Source organism: Elephas maximus, chromosome 5 (genome assembly GCF_024166365.1).
Source record: "Elephas maximus indicus isolate mEleMax1 chromosome 5, mEleMax1 primary haplotype, whole genome shotgun sequence".
In the NCBI taxonomy this organism is placed as follows: domain Eukaryota; kingdom Metazoa; phylum Chordata; class Mammalia; order Proboscidea; family Elephantidae; genus Elephas; species Elephas maximus.
The window spans coordinates 105,160,529-105,179,661 of record NC_064823.1 but is presented as its reverse complement, the minus strand read 5'-3'; the positions used below and the strand labels follow the sequence as shown (position 1 = coordinate 105,179,661).

General features: G+C 37.6%; 1 protein-coding gene across 2 annotated transcripts in view; it reads left to right on the top strand.

Annotated features, from left to right (window-relative positions):
* The window catches only part of CEP135 (centrosomal protein 135), a 92,108-nt gene that overhangs the window by 9,076 nt on the left and 63,899 nt on the right, over positions 1 to 19,133 (top strand). For both annotated transcript variants that reach the window (XM_049886225.1, XM_049886224.1), the window contains exons 3-8: positions 1,574 to 1,764; positions 2,749 to 2,916; positions 7,538 to 7,679; positions 10,267 to 10,351; positions 15,066 to 15,194; positions 16,528 to 16,743. In XM_049886225.1, coding sequence (XP_049742182.1) covers positions 1,574 to 1,764; positions 2,749 to 2,916; positions 7,538 to 7,679; positions 10,267 to 10,351; positions 15,066 to 15,194; positions 16,528 to 16,743 — 931 coding nt within the window. The remainder of the gene's footprint in view (positions 1 to 1,573; positions 1,765 to 2,748; positions 2,917 to 7,537; positions 7,680 to 10,266; positions 10,352 to 15,065; positions 15,195 to 16,527; positions 16,744 to 19,133) is intronic.

Below are 19,133 nucleotides of genomic sequence, written 5' to 3'. Positions count from 1 at the left end.
AGTAAAGAAATGGTTAGATTTTTGAAAAGTTCGTAAGTTGTCTAGAGCTCACCTGGTCTCCCTTAGATCCTACTCCCCTGTCTGTCATCAATTTAAGACCTCCACATTGCAGAACCCAAGGGCGGGGAGGTCCTCATTCTTCAAGAGTATACATTTCTGAGTGTTTTCTCTGTGAAGAGAATTGTACTTTTTTAACTTGTAGTTTTCTAATATAGTCGGGGGACAGTCTTCCCTTAAGTTCTGTGTCTGCTCACTGGTCTTTAGTTACTATTATATTAATAATGGTTCTCTAATATGTTGTGAGAAACCCTGGTAGTATAGTGGTTAAGACCTACGGCTGCTAACCAAAAGGTCAGCGGTTTGAATCCACCAGGTGCTCCTTGGAAGCCATTTGGGGCAGTTCTACCCTGTCCTATAGGGTTGCTATTGAGTCGGAATCGACTTGACAGCAGTGGGTTTTTTTTAATATGTTGTTGGTCATTACTTCAGCTATTACAGGTTACCGAAGGTTCTTTGTGATTTTTTTTTTTTTCCCCTATAAGAGCTATACTGGAATGGTTTGAGACTGCAGCAGAGAAATTCCTTAGGAGATTTTTGAATAGGATTATAAGCAATGATGATGGAAAGGAAAGAATGGATAAAAGTTATTTTGTGATCTTTAATATGGCCTCCTAAACCCTTCATGATCTAAGCCCTTCCTCTATCTGCAGCTCCATCTGACATGTATCAAACTACTTGAAGGTTCCTAAACATACCATGCACTCTTTAACGTGCTGTTCTGTCTGCTTGTAAAGCCCCTTTCTCCTCGTGCTCTTCCTTTGCCCTTGTGTGTGGTTAGCTTCTAAGTTTATATGCCCTACACGACTCTGTCACATCTGTTACGTGTTAGCTTAACTGCTTATCATTACTGGAAACTTGTTTTTGTCTTTCCTTTAGAAAGTAAACTCCATGAGACCAAGACTTTGAGTTTGTTGTTGCTAGATCTATAACAGGGCTAGACACCTAGAAGGCACTGAAATAATAACTGTTTAATAAACTGTCAGTAGACTAATAAGCTCCATGACAGTGGTCCCTGCTCAATAAATACTTACTGAGTGAAGATTCCAGTGGTCTGTGTTCTTGGAGGCAAGGACTGATTCCTATTCATTGTTGTACCCCTAATGATTAGCATATACACCAAAAAAAAAAAAAAAAAACACCCCTGTTGCCTTAGAGTTGATTCTGAGTCATAGTGACCCTATATATAAATATATGCTGAATGAGCAAATAAATTTCACAGATTCCACTGCATCAGGTGACTAGACATGGTAAATGAGTGAGAAGGGAGATTCAGATGATTTCGTATGTGTATATTTTATAACTTTTAACCTTGTTTTGAGAAAATTTTGAGAACTTGCTGGTACCGTAAAACAGTACTAGTATTCTTTAAAAAAATTTTTTTTTAATCTTTTTAAGATTTGGGCTCATTTGTCATAAACAACATATTTTAGCCTTGTTCAGAAATCTGTTTTTAGTTACTAGAAAGTTAATGGAATGCTTCCTTGTGTTTACATATTCTGTTCTTTAATTTCAGTGACCTAGTTCATACAACAGAGAGCCTTCGGAAATCAAAATTATCTGCTGTGAAAGCTGAAAAAGAAAGTGCCAATTTTGATTTTGTTTTGGAACCCTATAAAGTTGAAAATGCAAGATTGTGCAGGGAAAATAATGAATTATACCTGGAATTAATGAAACTAAGAGAACAATCAGGCCAAAAAACTAAAGGTAAATGAAATTGGTAATTTTTTTAATGCAAAATTTTGTTTTATATGTGGTGGTGTTATTACTTGCCATGAAGTTGGCTCCAGCTCATGGTGACTTATGTATAACAGAATGAAATGTTGCTAGGTTCTGTGCCGTCTTCATGATCTTTGATATATTTGAACCCATTGTGGCAATCCATCTCAGTGAGGGTATTCCTTGTTTTCACTGACCTTCTACTTTACCAAACATTACGTCATTTTCTAGTGATTGGTCTTTCCTGATGATGTGCCCATACTAAGCAAGATGCAGTAGGTAAGGCTAAAGTCTAAGTTTAAAAGCATTGATTAGAAAATGTGGCAGTCCTTCTGCTAATAGCTCCTGAACTACTCTAAGGTGTGTTGAAGAATTCCTGAGAAGGAATATGAATGTGTATTCCTTAGCTATATTTGTCCACACTATATGCGCATTAAATTTTTAGAGTTAAAATTATTATGTAAAATATTATGTGCTGAAATTGAAGAAATGTTCTTGAACACCTTTTGCTTTTCTCCTACTGAAAATAAGAATGGTAAAGGTGAAAGCCAGGTATCACTCTGATTCTTTAATAGCTGGTCTTTTAGCTAGAAGGTAGACTAGGATGATTTCAAAGATACTGGGAAAAGGTTAGTTATATGGCAATCTTATTTATAAAATTTCCTTCCATTCAGTAGAAAGCTCTAATACCTGGCATGAATTCATAATCCCTTCACTTCATACCCAGTTTACTAGATTGAAAGCTGTGATTTATAGTAGGCTCATTGAGCAGTAGAAAAATATAATCCCCTTTTGTGCTTAGTGACTTATTTCCAATTTTGTTAATAATGGAGAAGGTAAATAGGCTTTCAAACAAAGCATGCATAAGAATCAGGTGGAACCTTTCAAATTGATGAAACTTTTTTGCTTTATGAAGTGGGACAACCTCATAGATTTCTTAATCTTCAAAATAGTCTTTGGATCTTTTTTAAGAGTTGAAAGCTGCACTGAAGAAGTGTACAAGTGAAACAGGTGACCTGAAATTTCTAAATAACCAGTACGTTCATAAGCTCAAACTTTTGGAAAAAGAGAGCAAAGCTAAGGATGAAAAAATACAGCTACTTCAAGAAAAGAATTTGCAGGCAGTAGTACAAACTCCAGGTAAGTATTTCTTAAAAAAAAAAAAAAAAAAAAAGTTTAATCTTTTAAAGCTGCTAAAACTGTTGACTGAAGTAGGACTTAGGGTTTTCGTGCTTAGAGTTCAGTGTTTGAAAAGATATATTTGGATAGTCACATAAACTTCTTATTTATATTTGAAGATCCAGATAGTATTTCATACAGTGCATCTGTATAAAAGTATATGTAATAGCAGCTTCTTAGTTACATGTACAGGAGCCCTGGCGGTGCAGTAGTCAAAGGTTGGCTGCTAACCAAAAATCCGCAGTTCGAGCCCACCAGCTGTTCCTTGGGAGAAAAATGGGACAGTCAGCTTCAGTTTAGATTTATGGCCTTGGAAACCCTATGGGACAGTTCTGTTCTGTCCTACAGGGTCTCTATGAGTCAGAATCAACTTGACGACAGTAGGCTTGTTTGGTTTTAGATAAAAGTGGTCTAACTTCAATGACAGAGTTTTATTTCCCTAATTGTGTATTTAATTCTTTTTTTTTTTTCCTATTGTTATTTATTTGTTATAAAGCTAACCCATAGACATTAAAGAAAAATTTGGAAATATGTGCTTTTATAGTTTATTTTTTGGTTTTGTGCTCAGCAGTTCTGAAAAAAAAAAAGAAATGATAGGGCATATCCAGTGTTGGTGGTTGCCCAGTCATGGGTTGGCAGAGGAATCTACAGTATTGTTGAGTGACAGCATCATTGAGATTTCTGAACCATGGGGTCAAGATTATGGAAGTGAGGCATAGAAGGTTGCTAGATTATGAGACTGGGTAGAGACTGAGGAACTAAAGGGAATGGCAAGACCCAAAAGTAATTTGGTTGGAATGAAGATTATAGTCAGAATGGAATTTCAGATATGAAGATCTAGAATCTGGCACAATTGTGAATGATGACAAAGCCTAAAGCATAGTCATGTTACCTTGAGCCTAAACCTGAGTAGAGAGGAAACTCATGAGAGTTTGAGGGATTAGGAACTATGAGGCCAGGATGTGGGAAAAATCATTGGAATTTGAGTTGACAGGAAATAAGATGGAGAGAGAGATTGTGAGCCAAAGACAGAAAAGGGGGAGAAAATCTCAGAAGTAACTAGAAGATTAAGCCCAGAAAGAGAATAACCAGATTTTCTGAGGAAAGAATGGGACACATTCAAGAGAGATTCAGGAAGTGTGATAAATAGAAATTTATGACTGAATGTGGTAGATTTGGAAAGTAGAGGAATTCTCAGATTTCTGTTTCCAGTAAATAAATGGGTGGATGATGGTGTTATTTTTCAAGATAGAGAATGTGGGAAGCAGAGCAAGAGTCCACTTTTGGGTATGTTGAGGATGCTGTATCCATGGGACATTCATGTTGTGATTTCTGGTAAGCAGTGGAATATGTATGTGAATCTGTTCTCAGAAGTGTGGTCCCAGATGGAGATTCAGATTTGGGACTCATCAGTCATGGTGTGATAGGAATAGCTAATAAGATTGTGTAGATTGGAAAGAGAGCAGAACCCAAAATGGAACCTACGGAAATTGGCATTTAAGACTGGTGGAAGAAGGTCTTTGAAAGAAACTGAGAAGGAGCAACTGAGGAAGAAAACCAGGAGGTAAGGGAGGAAAAATCCAGAAGGAAAGATTACTTTTGTTTAGGTGTATAACTGTAAGCAGATCATTTGAATACTTTTGACTCAGTTTCTTCATCCTTAAAATGAGAGCTAGGAGTACAGGCAATCCCCAGGCTGTGAATGTCTGACTTACTTACAATCCATAGTTACGAACCAACCACCATAAGCCTATTAAATTAAAAATTTGAGATACATACAATGGTTCCTAATAATGAACGAGTGGTACTTTGCAACATGCAGCAAAACATTATTATTATTATTATTACTGTATTACTATGTTAAAGATGGCTTAGTGTACCTGAAAGTGTTTCTTTAATGTTTTTTATGCATAGAAGGGTGCACTAAGTGCTGTATACTAAGACAAACGTTTGAGTAACTGACGTGAGATATGAACCATACCTAACTGTTATAATTTATGTACGAATTCAACTTAAAGACAGACTTAAGAACGGAACTTGTTGGTAATCCGGGGACTACATTATACAAAATTTGTTAGGATTCTAATGACAAAGTTGTAGGTTATGTTGTTCATGTGAATCTTCTGATTGTTCAAGTACACTTCTAACTTTCGTTAGATACTTAAAGAGGTAAATTATCCATTTGGTTTGGACCAACACAGGATATGTGTATACATTTAAAAAAAAAAAATTACTTTTGCTGCTTTTAAGGGTAAGAAAACATTCCCTACTGATTCCGATTATAAAATGATTTTTATTACTGATGACATTCCATTACATACTACTTTTACTAGTTAAAATTTCAGTCATCTGAACTTTTGACAGTAGAATAAGTGTGTGTATTTTAGTTCTGACTGCTTTAGGCTCTGCATTTGGCAGTTTTCTGTTAGTGATGATTTCTTGAGCTCATAATAGAGAACACCACAGGCCCACTCAGCTTTTAATTTTTCTGACATCTGGTCCCCATCTAGGGGACAAACAGAGTAAATTCTGGCATATGAGCCAAGCATTCAGGCAAATAAAACCTTTCTTATAACCATGTCTTCTTGAAGCTTTCAGGAATGCACTGTTCAGTTAAAGATGAAGGTGGGTAATTTACATGTGAGGGAGAAAATATTTTATGGACAGGTAAATGTGAGCTAGCACTCCTCTATGCCAAGAAATTTGGAAGACAGCTACCTGGCCAACCGACTGCAAGAGATCCATATCTGTGCCCATTAGAAAGAAAGGTGATCCAACAGAGTGTGGAAATTATCAAACAATATCGATAATATCACAGGCAAGTAAAATTTTGGTGAAGATCATTCAAAAGTGGTTGCAGCAGTACATCGATAAGGAACTGCCAGAAATACAAGCTGGATTCAGAAGAGGCTGTGGAGTGAGGCATATCATTGCTAATGTCAGATGGATCTTGGCTGAGAGCAAAAAGGTGTTTACCTTTGTTTTATTGACTATGCAAAGGCATTTGATCATGTGGATCATAACAAATTATAGATAACATTGCAAAGAAAGGGAATTCAGAACACTTCACTGTAAAATCAGAAAAAAGAATTTAAGAAAATGAAGAAAGCTTAAAAATTATGTGGGACACTATCAAGAGGAGAAAACTACAAGTGATTGGAGTACCAGAACTGGGGAGGATAACAGGAAAAATAAGAATCGTTGAAGATTTGCTGGCAGAAAATTTCCCTGTTATCATGAAAGATGAGAAGATAGGTATCCAAGAAGCTCAATGAACCCCACACAGGGTAGATCCCAAAAGAAAGTTGCAAAGACATGTTATAATCAAACTTGTCAAAACCAAAGACAAAGATAGAATCTTGAGAACAGCCAGGAATAAACAAAAAGTCACCTACAAAGGAGAACCAGTAAGACTAAGCTCTTGACTACTCAGCAGAAACCATGCTGGCAAGATGATATATATAAAGCCTTGCAGAACACTTCATTCTGCTCATAAGAAACCTGTACTTAGACCAAGAGGAAGCCACTTGAACAGAACAAGGGGATACTGAGTAGTTTCAGTTAAAAAAGGTGTGTGTCAGGGTTGTATCCCTCACCATACTTATTCAATCTCTATGGTGAGCAAATAATCCTAGCAGCTGGACTATCTAAAGAAAAATGTGGCATCAAGATTGGAGGAAGACTCAACAGCCTACAATATGCAGATGACACAACTGCTAAAAATGAAGACTACTTAAAGCACTTACTGATGAAGATCAAAAATTACAGCCTTCAGTATTGATTATACCTCAACATAAAGAAAACAGAAATCCTCACAACTGGACCAATAAGCAATGCATTGAAAAAATGGAGAAAATATTGAAGTTGTCAAGGGTTTTATTTTACTTGGATCCACAATCAACACTTATGGAAGCAGCAGTCAAGAAATTAAATGACACATTGCATTGGGCAAATCTTCTGCAAAAGTCCCCTTTAAAGTGTTAAAAAGCAAAGATGTCACTTTAAGGAGTAAGGTGCACCTGACCCGAGCCATGGTATTTTCAGTTGCCTCATATGCATGTGAAAGATGGACAATGAATAAGGAAGACCAAAGAAGAACTGATGCCTTTGAATTATGGTGTTGGTGAAGAATATCAAGTATACTGTGGACTTGCAGGAGGACAAACAAATTTGTCTTGGAAGAAATACAGCCGGAATGCTCCTTAAAAGCAAGGATGACAAGACTTCATCTCAAGTACTGTGAAGATGTTATCAGGAGGGACCAGTCCCTAGAGAAGGACATCATGCTTGGTAAAGTAGAGGGTCAGCAAAAAAACAGAAGACCCTCAACAAGATGAATTGACACAGTGGCTGCAACAATAGGTTCAAACATAGCAGTGATTGTGAGGAAGGCACAGGACCAGGCAGCGTTCAGTTCTTCTGTACATAGGGTCTCTATGCGTCAGAACTGACTTGATGGCACCTAACAACATGAGCTAGAGACATACTTTATTAAAAAGAAGTTATCTTCTGTATTTAATTCTAAGACAATGCATTATTTTATTTTTTCTTAATTTTTTAGTATATACACTTATTGTTTTAGGTGGCAAGAAAAGAAGTATTGCTTTCAGGCGCCAGCGTATGCAAATTGACGAACCAGTTCCTCCTTCTGAAGTCACTTCATATCCAGTTCCTCAGCCAGATGACCCTTATATTGCAGACCTCCTGCAAGTGGCTGATAACAGGTGCACTGAATAATTTTCTGTTGGCTTTAGTTAATTGATTACTGAATCAGCTATGGCTTTGTCGTCACTGCTATGTCCTCAGTGCTTAGCACAGCACCTTGCACAGGCCCTCATTAAGTACCGGCAGTCCCCGGGTTACAAACAAGATCCTTTCCTGGGTCTTTAAGTCGAATTTATAGGTAAGTCAGGATAGGTGCCTACAGCTCTTATTTAGCCTTACTTTATTTAGCCTTACTTTAGTCCAAGGGACACCCTGGTGGCCTAGTGGTTAAGAGATATGGCTGCTAACCAAAAAGGTCGGCATTTTAATCCACCAGGTGCTCCTTGGAAACTCTGTGAGCTCAGTCCTACTGTGTCCTATAGGGTTGCTATGAGTCGGAATCGACTCAGGGCAGTGGGTTTGGTTGGTTTTTAGTTTAGTGCAAGAGGAAATGCTGGTGGCACAGTGGTTAAGAGTTCGGGTGCTAACCAAAAGTTTGGCAGTTCGAATCCACCAGGCACTTTGCGGAAACCCTATGGGGCAGTTCTACTCTGTCCTATAGGGTCTCTGTGAATTGGAATTGACTTGACAGCAATGGGTTTATGGTTTTTCAGTGCAAGAAAAAGCTCAAAGCCTTTCCAGTTGTCTTCAGTGAAAGTTTGCACAGCAAGTTACGTTCCTGTTTGATAGTTTGTAGACAAGTTGTTCAGTGACATTAGTTACATTTTTCATAATGGTCAACATTCTTTTTAATTATGTTCTGGTTGTTATAGAGTTGCTTTGATATTTAATTTCATCATCAAGTAAGGCGATATTTTAGAGGAATCCTTATTACTTATTATTTCACTGTTATATCAGAATGGGATAGTAGGTGTTATGGATTGAACTGCATCCGGCCCCCCCCCCCCCCGCCGCCCCCACCTGCCGACTGCTCCACAGTATGTGTTGTAAATCCTAGCCTCTGTGCCTGTAGTTATAATCCCATTCAGGAATGATTATCTTTGTAATATGAATGAAACAGTATTAGTATGGGGTGTATCTTGAGTTAGTCTCTTTTGAAATATGAAAGAGATTAAAAGCAAGCAACAAGCAGAAATGGGGGAAGAGAGATGCCAAGTCACAGGAAGATCACCCAGGAGCAGAAACTAAAAGATACAAGGACTTTCCTCTAGAGCCAACAGAGAGAAAAGGTCTTCCCCTAGAGCCAGGGCCCTGAGTTTGGGCTTTTGGCCTCTTAATCTGTGAGAAAATTTCTCTCTGTTAAAGCCACCCATTTGTGGTATTTCTGTCATATCAGCACTAGATAACTAAGATGGTAGGTATTTTATTGTATGATGTATATGAGTTTCAAATTCTTTTCCCACTCAGTTTTTATTCTTCTAAAATTAACTCTCCTAGGAGATACACACATTGCGAAGAATGGGAATTCCAGAACACTTAATTGTGCTCGTGAGGAACCTTTACATACATCAAGAGGCAGTTGTTTGGACAGGACAAGGGGATACTGATTGTTTTAAAGTCAGGAAAGGTGTACGTCAGGGCTGTATTCTTTCACCATACCTATTTAATCTGTATGCTAAACAAATAATATGAGAAGCTGGACTATATGAAGAAGAACAGGGCATCAGGATTGGAGGAAGGCTCATTAACAACCTGAGTTATGCAGATGACACAGCCTTGCTTGCTGAAAGTGAAGAGGACTTGAAGCCCTTACTAATGAAGATCAAAGACCACAGCCTTCAGTATGGACTGCACCTCAACATAAAGAACAGAAATCTTCACAGCTGGACCAATGAGCAACATCATGATAAACGGAGAAAAGATTGAAGTTGTCAAGGATTTCATTTTACTTGAATCCACACTCAACAGCCATGGAAGCAGCAGTCAAGAAATCAAAAGACGCATTGCATTGGGCAAATCTGCTGCAAAGGACCTCTTCAAAGTGTTGAAGAGCAAAGATGTCACCCTGAAGACTAAGGTGCGCCTGATCCAAGCTATGGTATTTTCAATGACATCATATGCATGTGAAAGCTGGACAATGAATAAGGAAGACCGAAGAAGAGTTGACTCCTTTGAATTGTGGTGTTGGCGAAGAATATTGACTATACCATGGACTGCCAAAAGAATACACAGATCTGTCTTGGAAGAAGTGCAGCCAGAATGCTCCTTAGAGGCAAGGATGGCAAGACTGAGTCTTACATACTTTGGACATGTCAGGAGGGATGAGTCCCTGGAGAAGGACGTCATGCTTGGCAGAGTACAGGGTCAGCGGAAAAGAGGAAGACCCTCAACGAGGTGGATTGACGCAGTGGCTGCAACAAGAGCTCAAGCATGATGATTGTAAGGATGGCGCAGGACCGGGCAGTGTTTCGTTCTGTTGTGCATAGGGCCGCTATGGGTCGGAACCGATTTGACGGCACCTAACAACAACAACAGGAGATACACTGTTTAAAATGCTGAGACTTTGGAGCCCTTTGACACAGCACCTCATACCTCATTGAGAAGCAGAACATAGAGACTTTATAAAAGAATGCATCTAGTTTCGTTTCTTGTCATTTTGTATTTCTTAACAAAACGATACTCACATGAGTTATAAATGTGTTTCAGGATTCAGGAACTTCAACAGGAAGTCTGCCAGTTACAAGAAAAGTTAGCAGCAATGGAAAATGGAGTGAGAGATTATAACAAGCAGGTAGGATTTTTATTTACTTGCATCGTAGGGATTGAGATGGTGATCGTAAATATAATTGGGTTACATTTGATATTATCTTCTGGTTTTTTATACAACTTTTATCTTTTTCATAAGTTTGTTAATAGCATTACTAGCTGAAGTGGCTTGGATGGCTTTAGATTGCCGTAGTCCATTCTGTCCATTATGCATTGAAGTAAACAGTAGTTTTTCCTTCGTTTTGTTTTGTTTTTCCTCTAGGTGAATCTTGCATTCCCCTTAGCATAATTTTACAACCAAGTTATTGTTTCTGTCTTAGGAGGTATTTATTAAAGTGTGCTATGTTTTATAGTAGTATTCTTTATAGTTTTCTTACTCTTAATTGGTTAAAGATTTTGTCATTTCCAGCTTAAGCCTTTGGAAGTTACTCCTCCCTGTTGCTGTATCTTGTGTGTGCTTTTACTGTAAGCACTAGTACCTCATAAGTTTTCTGACGAAAGCAGGGGAATCAGGAGAAGCAGCGTTAGCGTTCATAACGGTAACGAGCTCTGTTCTTTCATGCCTCCTGTTGGTGTCTTGGCTAAATTCCGATTTGAGTAATTACAGGCCGTTTTTCTTAATATGCTTACTGGAGTTTAAATTGGGTAACACATTTTTCATTTTCTGCACATGACTGCATTTTTTGGAGTGAAGTGAATCTGCACATATAAATGTAGATGTAGTTTATGTATTGGTGTAACTGTTAAGTTTGTAAAGTACTTTGAAGATTATTTGGATAAAAATTTACTTAAAGGGAATAGTAATACAGTAACCCAAAAACCTTTCTTTATGAGATGTTGAAAATATCATTATGCACATGAGTTGAGTATAATTGGTGTTTTTCCACTTCATAATCGACACTTTCACTGCATTTTTTCAAAGTACTTGATGAACATAAACTAACCAGTGCTTACCATCTCTGTTAGGTGTTTGAGGTATTTGGAGAAAATTGCCTGAGAATTCTGATTGAAACCACCAACTCCAATTTGTAGTGGTTATTGATCTTAGTTGAACCTACTCTTTTTTTTTTTTTTTAATTGTCCTTTAAGTGAAAGTTTACAAATCAAGTCAGTCTCTCATACAAAGTTATATACGCCTTGTTATATACTCCTAGCTGCCCTCCCCCTAATGAGACAGCACTCTCCTTCTCTCCACCCGTATTCCCCGTGTCCGTTCAGCCAGGTCCTGTCCCCCTCTGCCTTTTCATCTCCCCTCCAAACAGGAGCTGCCCACACAGCCTCATGTGTCTACTTGAGCCAAGAACCTCACTCCTCACCAGTATCATTTTTTATCTTATAGTCCTGTCCAATCCCTGGAGCCTTCTCTCTTTCTATCAATTATATTTTTAACTTGAGTTTATTTAGTTGGGGTTTTTTGTTTTTCCTGGTTTTTTTTTTTTTTTTTCCCAGCACATTTCAAATTTTGCTATTTTATTCAAGCTCTTTCCCCAACTTATTATACCCTTTTCTCAGGACATCGTCTTGACTAAACTTCCTATCTCTTACCTTTAAAATTACCAGTATTCACACTCATGCTCTCCCTAAGACTCGTGGGTACGGTGGTGTTCTTCCCACCTAAGTCTAAATCTTCCTACCTGTGCTTGGTCCACCGCATTTCCTCTGTTCCCCTTAACCAACTCTTTTTCTTTCTTTACCAAACGCATATAGCCACTTTACAGTTATTCTTTTAATCTTCATGATAGTCCTTTGAGGAGATACTATTGTTGTCATCCTTAACATCCATTTAAAAAAATCTCTTTTAACTACCTGTCCCTCTTGTTAATGGCTTCTTCTCCCCTCATGCAAACTTTTCTAAAGAGTGGTCTCACCTAGTGTCGCTACTTCTGTTTCCTGTTCATTCTTTAACCTGTTACAGTCTGGCTTGTGCCTCCCACTGCATCAGTTGTTCTAGTTAATGTCACCAGTGACATTACTCACTAAATCCAAAGGATACTTTTAGCCTTTATTTTCTTTAACCTACTCTGTGGTATTTGACATTATTGATCATTTCTCTTTGAGGCTTTTCTATGACTTCATTTTCTTTAATTTTCCTATTTTTTTTTTGCCTCTTATCATTTATCCTCTGCTTTTCTTTCCCTGCATGCTCCTTGAAACATTACTCTTTCCCAGAATTCTGCCTTTGACTCTCTTCTCCCTATGTTTTCTCAGGTGGCCTCATCTACTCTCTTGGTTTAAAATAATGTCTGTATATTAACGACTCCCAAACCTCTCTGCTGAGGTTCAGACCCATGTATCCAACTTCATACAGGCATTACCACTTAGATGGAGGCTCTTTGGACTCATGGGCCTAGTACCGAGCCTACCTTCTTCCTCACATCTATTTTTCATCCTCTAATTTGTTTTTTTTTTTTTTTTATTCTACCTTAGTTGGTAGTATCACCATCTGCCCAAGCCTACATTCTGGAGCCTTTTTAGACCTTGTTCTCTTCTCTTCACATACTGTTCACCACATTCTGTCAGTTCTCCTACCTGAATACTTCTTAAATTTATTTATTTTGTTAAACCTCATACCATTGTTTTATTTGAGGTCTTGATCATCTCTTGTACAGATTCCTATAACAGGTCTCTGCGTTGCACATAGAGATTGATTAAATATTTCAAGCAGCAGTAAGACTGCTAGGATAAGGATTCCACTCAGTGGCATCAACCACTCCATGGGTGCTATGTTCATCCAGTATAATTGAACCGTACACACAAGACACTCACAAAGTGTTTACAGATGAAAGCCCTTATTATAGAAAGCAAATGGTAAACAATAGGAGCAGATTTATAGTGAACCAGGCTCCCTTCCCCACTATGTATGATCCATTTTATAGTAGAGGAACCTGCTTACATCTCAAATGGGACCCGTTTACCCTCCCCCAAAACTGATGTCCATTTTTATGTCACTGGGCAAGCGAACTGTGGCTCAAGACTCAGCAGGTGCACAGCAATTTAGGTCCTGGCTTTGTACCACCACAGCTTCCAGGCCTCAGGCTGCCATACTGCCTGAGCCCTGCACAGCTCCCACCATGCTGCCCAGAGTCCACACATGTTTGCTACTGGGCCTTGCACCACTGGCTCTGCCCTGCTTTAGGCAGACCCCTACACAGGGTTGTCTAGGCATCTGCTAGCCTCACGCCACTGCTTTCTTCTGCCACTGGGCCCGGTCTGGTATACAAGCTGGTCTTCATTGTTACTGCTGGCTCAGTGTTACAGCGCTTTACCCGTGTACAGCTCTTTACCACGCATGTGAGGTTCTTAGCACAGGATCCCGTGTTCAAAGGGTGTGCTCCCCTGCCAGCGCTTTTTGATCAGGAGGCCTCCAAAACCTCTCTGGGATTGGCCATTTATTTAGGGAAACTTCTCCTCAATTTCAAGATGGGGTTTTCCTAGCAGGATTGCAACCTGGTCAATCATCTTAGGTGGGTTGCAAAGCCAGACCCAGAAAGGCTGCATAAGGGAACCCATTGTACCCTAGTTTCCCTGCCTCTGGCTTTATTCCCATCAAATCCATCCTTGGTCCAGAGTAGTCCTTCAAAAACTCAGATCGTGTCATTTTTTTTTATTAAAAACAAACAAACCTCTTTGTTTCACAAAGGCTAAGCTCCTTAGCAAGGTGTTCAATGCTTAGAATTAGTTCCTGCCTAACTCTTCAGACTAATCTCCAACCACTAGTTCCCTTGCACTTTAGGATCTAGCATACTGCGCTGTTTCTCCTCCCTCAAACATTTCTTACTGTTTTATGCTTCTGTGTCCCTGCCTGGAATAGCCCTCCTTTCTTCTCCTTATGGCCTTTTTGGGTATATTTATAACTTTTTTGGACGTATTTCTTTGGTAAGACCGTCACTGATTTCCACAAACACTAATATACCATGCAGAGTAAATTGCTTCATTCCCTAAATTACTTTAGTGCCAGTTACCAATTTCCTTTATTCTGTCATTTAGCACCCTGCTGTATATAATTCCTGATTTACCTGCTAGTTTTCCCTGCAGAGCTCTGTGTTCTGCGAGGTCAGGTGCCATGTTTTATTCATCATTGTATACCTAGTACTGTGCTCAGTAATTGTTTGGTGCTTTGAATGCTTGGTTTTTACTTTTAATTTTTTTGGAAAAGAAAACCAGAGCTTGAAAATGTGTGGGTTTTTGTGAATTCTTGCATGCGAATGAGTGTGAATTCATGGTTCATAGTGATCTTTTTGCTTATATCTATTGTTTTCTAAGTAGTATATATCTAGTTCAGTTCACCTCAGTTTATCTTTTTTTAATGTTGAGTTTCAGTAATAACTGACTTTTCTTAGTGTGATAGTCATTCCTTTATTCCAGTTTATTTCACCAGGCACTGAGGTAGTTGGGACTCAGTTCCAGTACTTGAGCATGTATGTAGGTATAAACATTGCCTAATCCTAGAGGAGGAAGAAAATCCACAAATTATTGAATTAAAGAATGTAGTCAGTAAAAATGCTTCAGAAAGCTATGTTGACAGTACTTCTGTTGTCATTTTCTGTGTTGTTTACTTTTGCTCTGTATGTGTGCATTTCATAATCCTATGTGTATGTAGGTACATATATGAGTCTATTGTATACATTGTAGGACATAAGAAAAAATGAAAGTATGGCCAAATAATTGTTAGTCCGGTGTTACTCATATGGGTTCAAAATCATATTTTTTAAAATGATAGTTCCACTTTGTGTATCCAGATTGAGCTAAGAGAACAAGAGATAGAACGGCTGTCAATGGCATTGGATGGTGGTCGCTGCCCTGATATTCTCACTCTGGAGAGTAGAAATAAAACCAACGAGAAGCTTATTGCTCATTTAAATGTTCAGGTAATGACTTTTATAATTCTTTCACTGAGTATGTAAAATCTTAGTGTTGTAATGATCTGTGGGTTTTAAAAAGTGACAAGGTTGTTAATGAGGTATTATTTGTACTGAGAAAAATTTGATAGAGTCAAAATTTTCAGAAATAAAGGAATGGTTACATATTTTAGAGTATGGCTATTGAAAAATCATATTTTTGAAGAATGTTTAATATCAGGAACATATACATATCTTAATGTTAAATATTTAAAAGAGGAGAATAAACCGTAGGTAAAATATGATCTTAAATTTGCTTTTCAAAAATGTGTAGATACACTCAGATAGAAAGCATTGGAAGAGAATAACCAAAATATACTAATAAAGTTTATCTTTGAGTGATGGGATATTATTTATGGCTCTCTTTACTTTAAAAAATTTTGTAAATGTGCATTTCTTTTATAATGAGAAAAAGATTTTTACAAAATGTAAAAAGTGAAATGTATAGTGCATTTCTACCTATGTAGTAGATTCCCTTGCCATTCATTTGACCTAAGGGTAAGAGAGCAGAGGTGCTCACTAAAGCATAATTGTGAACTTGAGAACTTTTGCTGCCTAGGCTGCAGCCAGAACAGAGCATGTCAGAAATACTAACTGGTAGCTTTAGAGCAGTACTGTTCGATAGAAATGTGATATAAGCCACGTATGTAATTTTAAATTTTCTAGGAGCCTGATTTTAAAAAGTAAAAGCAACAGGGAAAATTAATCTTAATAATGTATTTTATTTATTCCAGTGTATCAAGAATATTATCATTTCAACATGTAATCAATATTAACAATTGTTAGTGACATATTTTACATTCTTTTTTTGTTTTGTATTGTCTTTGTGATCCTGTGTGTATATTATCTTTTTTAATATTGATTTTTAGTAGTAATTCACTTTTTCTTCGTGTGATACATTCACAAATTATATTTGACATACTATATTTCATATAATTTGGACTAGCCACATTTTAAGTGTTTAGTAGCTGCTAGTGGCTATTTTATGGACAGAACAGTCTAGAGTAATATCAATGATATTCTTGTCATATTTTCAGAACTCTGTGTTGGGAAAAAGTTCATGCAAGTTTCTTAAATATCCTTTCTTTTATGCTTGGAAATCAAACCCAATGAATATATGTTTTTATCCAAACTACACATTGTCAGTTTAGCAAATCAGAACAATGTAAATTTGCAAGTAAAACAGCTGTGACTTAAATTTTTGATATCTTTTAAAATGTATTTTTGGAATATTGTTTAAAAGTTCATGATTTAGGATAATATTCCAATTCATATACCTTAACGAATTACAAATTCAATGTAGGTTGACTTTCTTCAGCAAGCTAATAAAGACCTGGAGAAGCATATACAAGAGCTTATGGAAACCAAGGAAACAGTCACTACTGAAGTTGTTCATTTAAGTAACAAAAATGAAAAACTCTGCCAGGAATTAACGGAAATAGACCAGTTAGCACAGCAGCTGGAAAGACATAAAGAACAAGTGCTTGAGACTGCCGATAAAGAAATTGGAGAAGCAAAGGTAATGGTACATCTTGGTTGTGGGGATGTTCGTTAATTCTCCTAGGACATAGTGAACTTGAGCCTTTTGGACATCTGTACTTGAGTCTTGTTTTTTGGGGCGGGGGGTGGTAATTCAACTTTTTCTAAAATGTTTACACCTTTAAATAGTTGCATTTGTTCTAATTGTTTAGGTGTCTTTCTGAAGCACACCTATTCTTGGCTAGATGTCCAGACTTTATCTTCTTTTCTTTTAGGATGTTTGTTCATCTCTGTCCTTTTATCCCTGCGTTACGGGAAAGCTTCGGAGTTTGTTCTCTCTGTCGCTTTGTGCTTCCCTTCAGAAAAGCTATTTTTCAAAACTAGGTACATCCATTTTTAATTTGATAGCTAACATTTTCATCTTTAAGTTTAAATAGATGCAAAGGATATAATTTCCAGTCTTTGTAAATATTGACATCTTAAAGTAAAACTGACCTATTGTTCTTTTAAATATAGCCAGTGTAATCTAAGTGTCAGATTTTAGTGGCAATTTGATACTCTTCATTGTCCTTTTAAGGAGCCCAGATGGCTCAGTGTTTAAAGCAATCAACTGCTAACCGTGAGGTGGGCAGTTTGAAATCACCAGCAGCTCCCCAGGAGAAAGATGTGGCAGTTTGCTTCAGTAGAAATTTACAGCCTTGGAAACCCCATGGGGTCGCTATGAGTTGGAATTGACTCGACAGCAGTGGGTGGTGGATTATCCTTTTAGAACGGTACATAACATGACTGAGTTCTTTCTTAACAGTCAGATGTTTTCTATATTTCCCACCTTTCCTTGAAATCCTATTTCCATTTTACTCCCCCACAAAATTTTATTCCATTGTAATATGTTTTTAGGCATGGATATCTTTTTTTGATCATCTGTTCGCATTAAAAATAGGTGTAAATTGAATTTTTTTCCAAGAATTTCTGTGATTATAAAGTTCAAAGTGTTAAGATTTTCCTCTGAATAGTGCTATCATTACAGTTATTAGTAACTAGTGAATGACAAATATACCACAAATGTTGATAATTATTAAAAAGTAAAATTACATTGGAAGTATTTCTCTTAATTAGATATAATAGGAGGAAATAGTGTTTCAATTAAAGGCTTCATGCAGCCCCAACATTTCAGATTATTTTTTTTTTCTGGTGCTCCAAAAGTTTTCTTTGTATTTAAAGACAGTGTGCCATTATGGCATAAGTGAGATGTATGCCTGTGTTTTTTTTTTTTTTTTTTTTTGATAAGTGAGAGAAAGGCAGTTGTAAATGACAAGGTGGGAAAGGAGAATTCACATGATGCTGAGACCATAAGCATGTTGTTAGGTAGATCATTTTTAAGGAGTGCTGCATAGCCAAGAGGAACCCTGGTGGCGTAGTGCTTAAGAGCTCGACAGCTAACCAAAAGGTCAGCAGTTTGAATCCAGTAGCTGCTCCTTGGAAACTCTATGGGGCAGTTCTACTCTGTCCTATAGGGTCGCTATGAGTCAGATTTGACTTGACGGCAGTGGGTTTGGTTTTACATAGCTAAGAAGGTTCTTGGGTAGTGCAAATAGTTTGTGCTTGAGTACTAACCAGAAGGTTGGCAGTTCAAACCCACTCAGCTGTGCCACAGAAGAAAGGGCTGGCAATCTGCTACTGTAAAGATTGTAGCCAAGAAAACCCATGGAGCTCAGTTCTGCTCTGTAACCCATGGGATCACCATGAGTAGGAATTGACTTGGTGGCAACGATTTTATGTAGCCAAGTTAAGGATCTAGGTGTTGATAGCTTAAAACTGTGTACATACTGTAGTTTTACATGTCACTTAGAAAGTTTTCATGTTATCCCAGAGGTAGGTATAACCCAGTTTGAAGATGTCTGCTCTGCATCACTGAACTGATTTTTTGCAGTGTTAACCTTCACTCAGTGTGGTTTTAATTCTGTTTTTGTGGTTTTAGTTTCATTGCAACACTCCTATATCTCGTCTCTTTCCTTTTGCATCTCAGCCTGTTCTATGCTATACACGTAATATACTAAATACTGCTTCTCATATCCTGTTGACAATGCTCAGGAATGACAACTTGGTTCAATAAAAGATTCTTATGAGAGTGGATACAAGAAAACAAGGTAATATCTTAGCCTTGTCATTCTGCTCTTTTATTTGTAGTACAGGGGATCCAGGTTGGTAATGGCAGATAGGGAGAAAACAAGTAGGATAGGAAAATCAGGAAATGATAATGCCATAAGATGTATCCTAAAAATCAAGGCTCAAGAAAAGTCCTACAAGTATCCAGGCAAAAAATGATTTCCGAGTTGCCCAGTTGTTTCAGATGTTACAAATAGATCCCTAGGAATATTCAGGATACCAGGAGATTAAAGATAAGCCTCAACTTTGCCTCCTCCTCCTCGA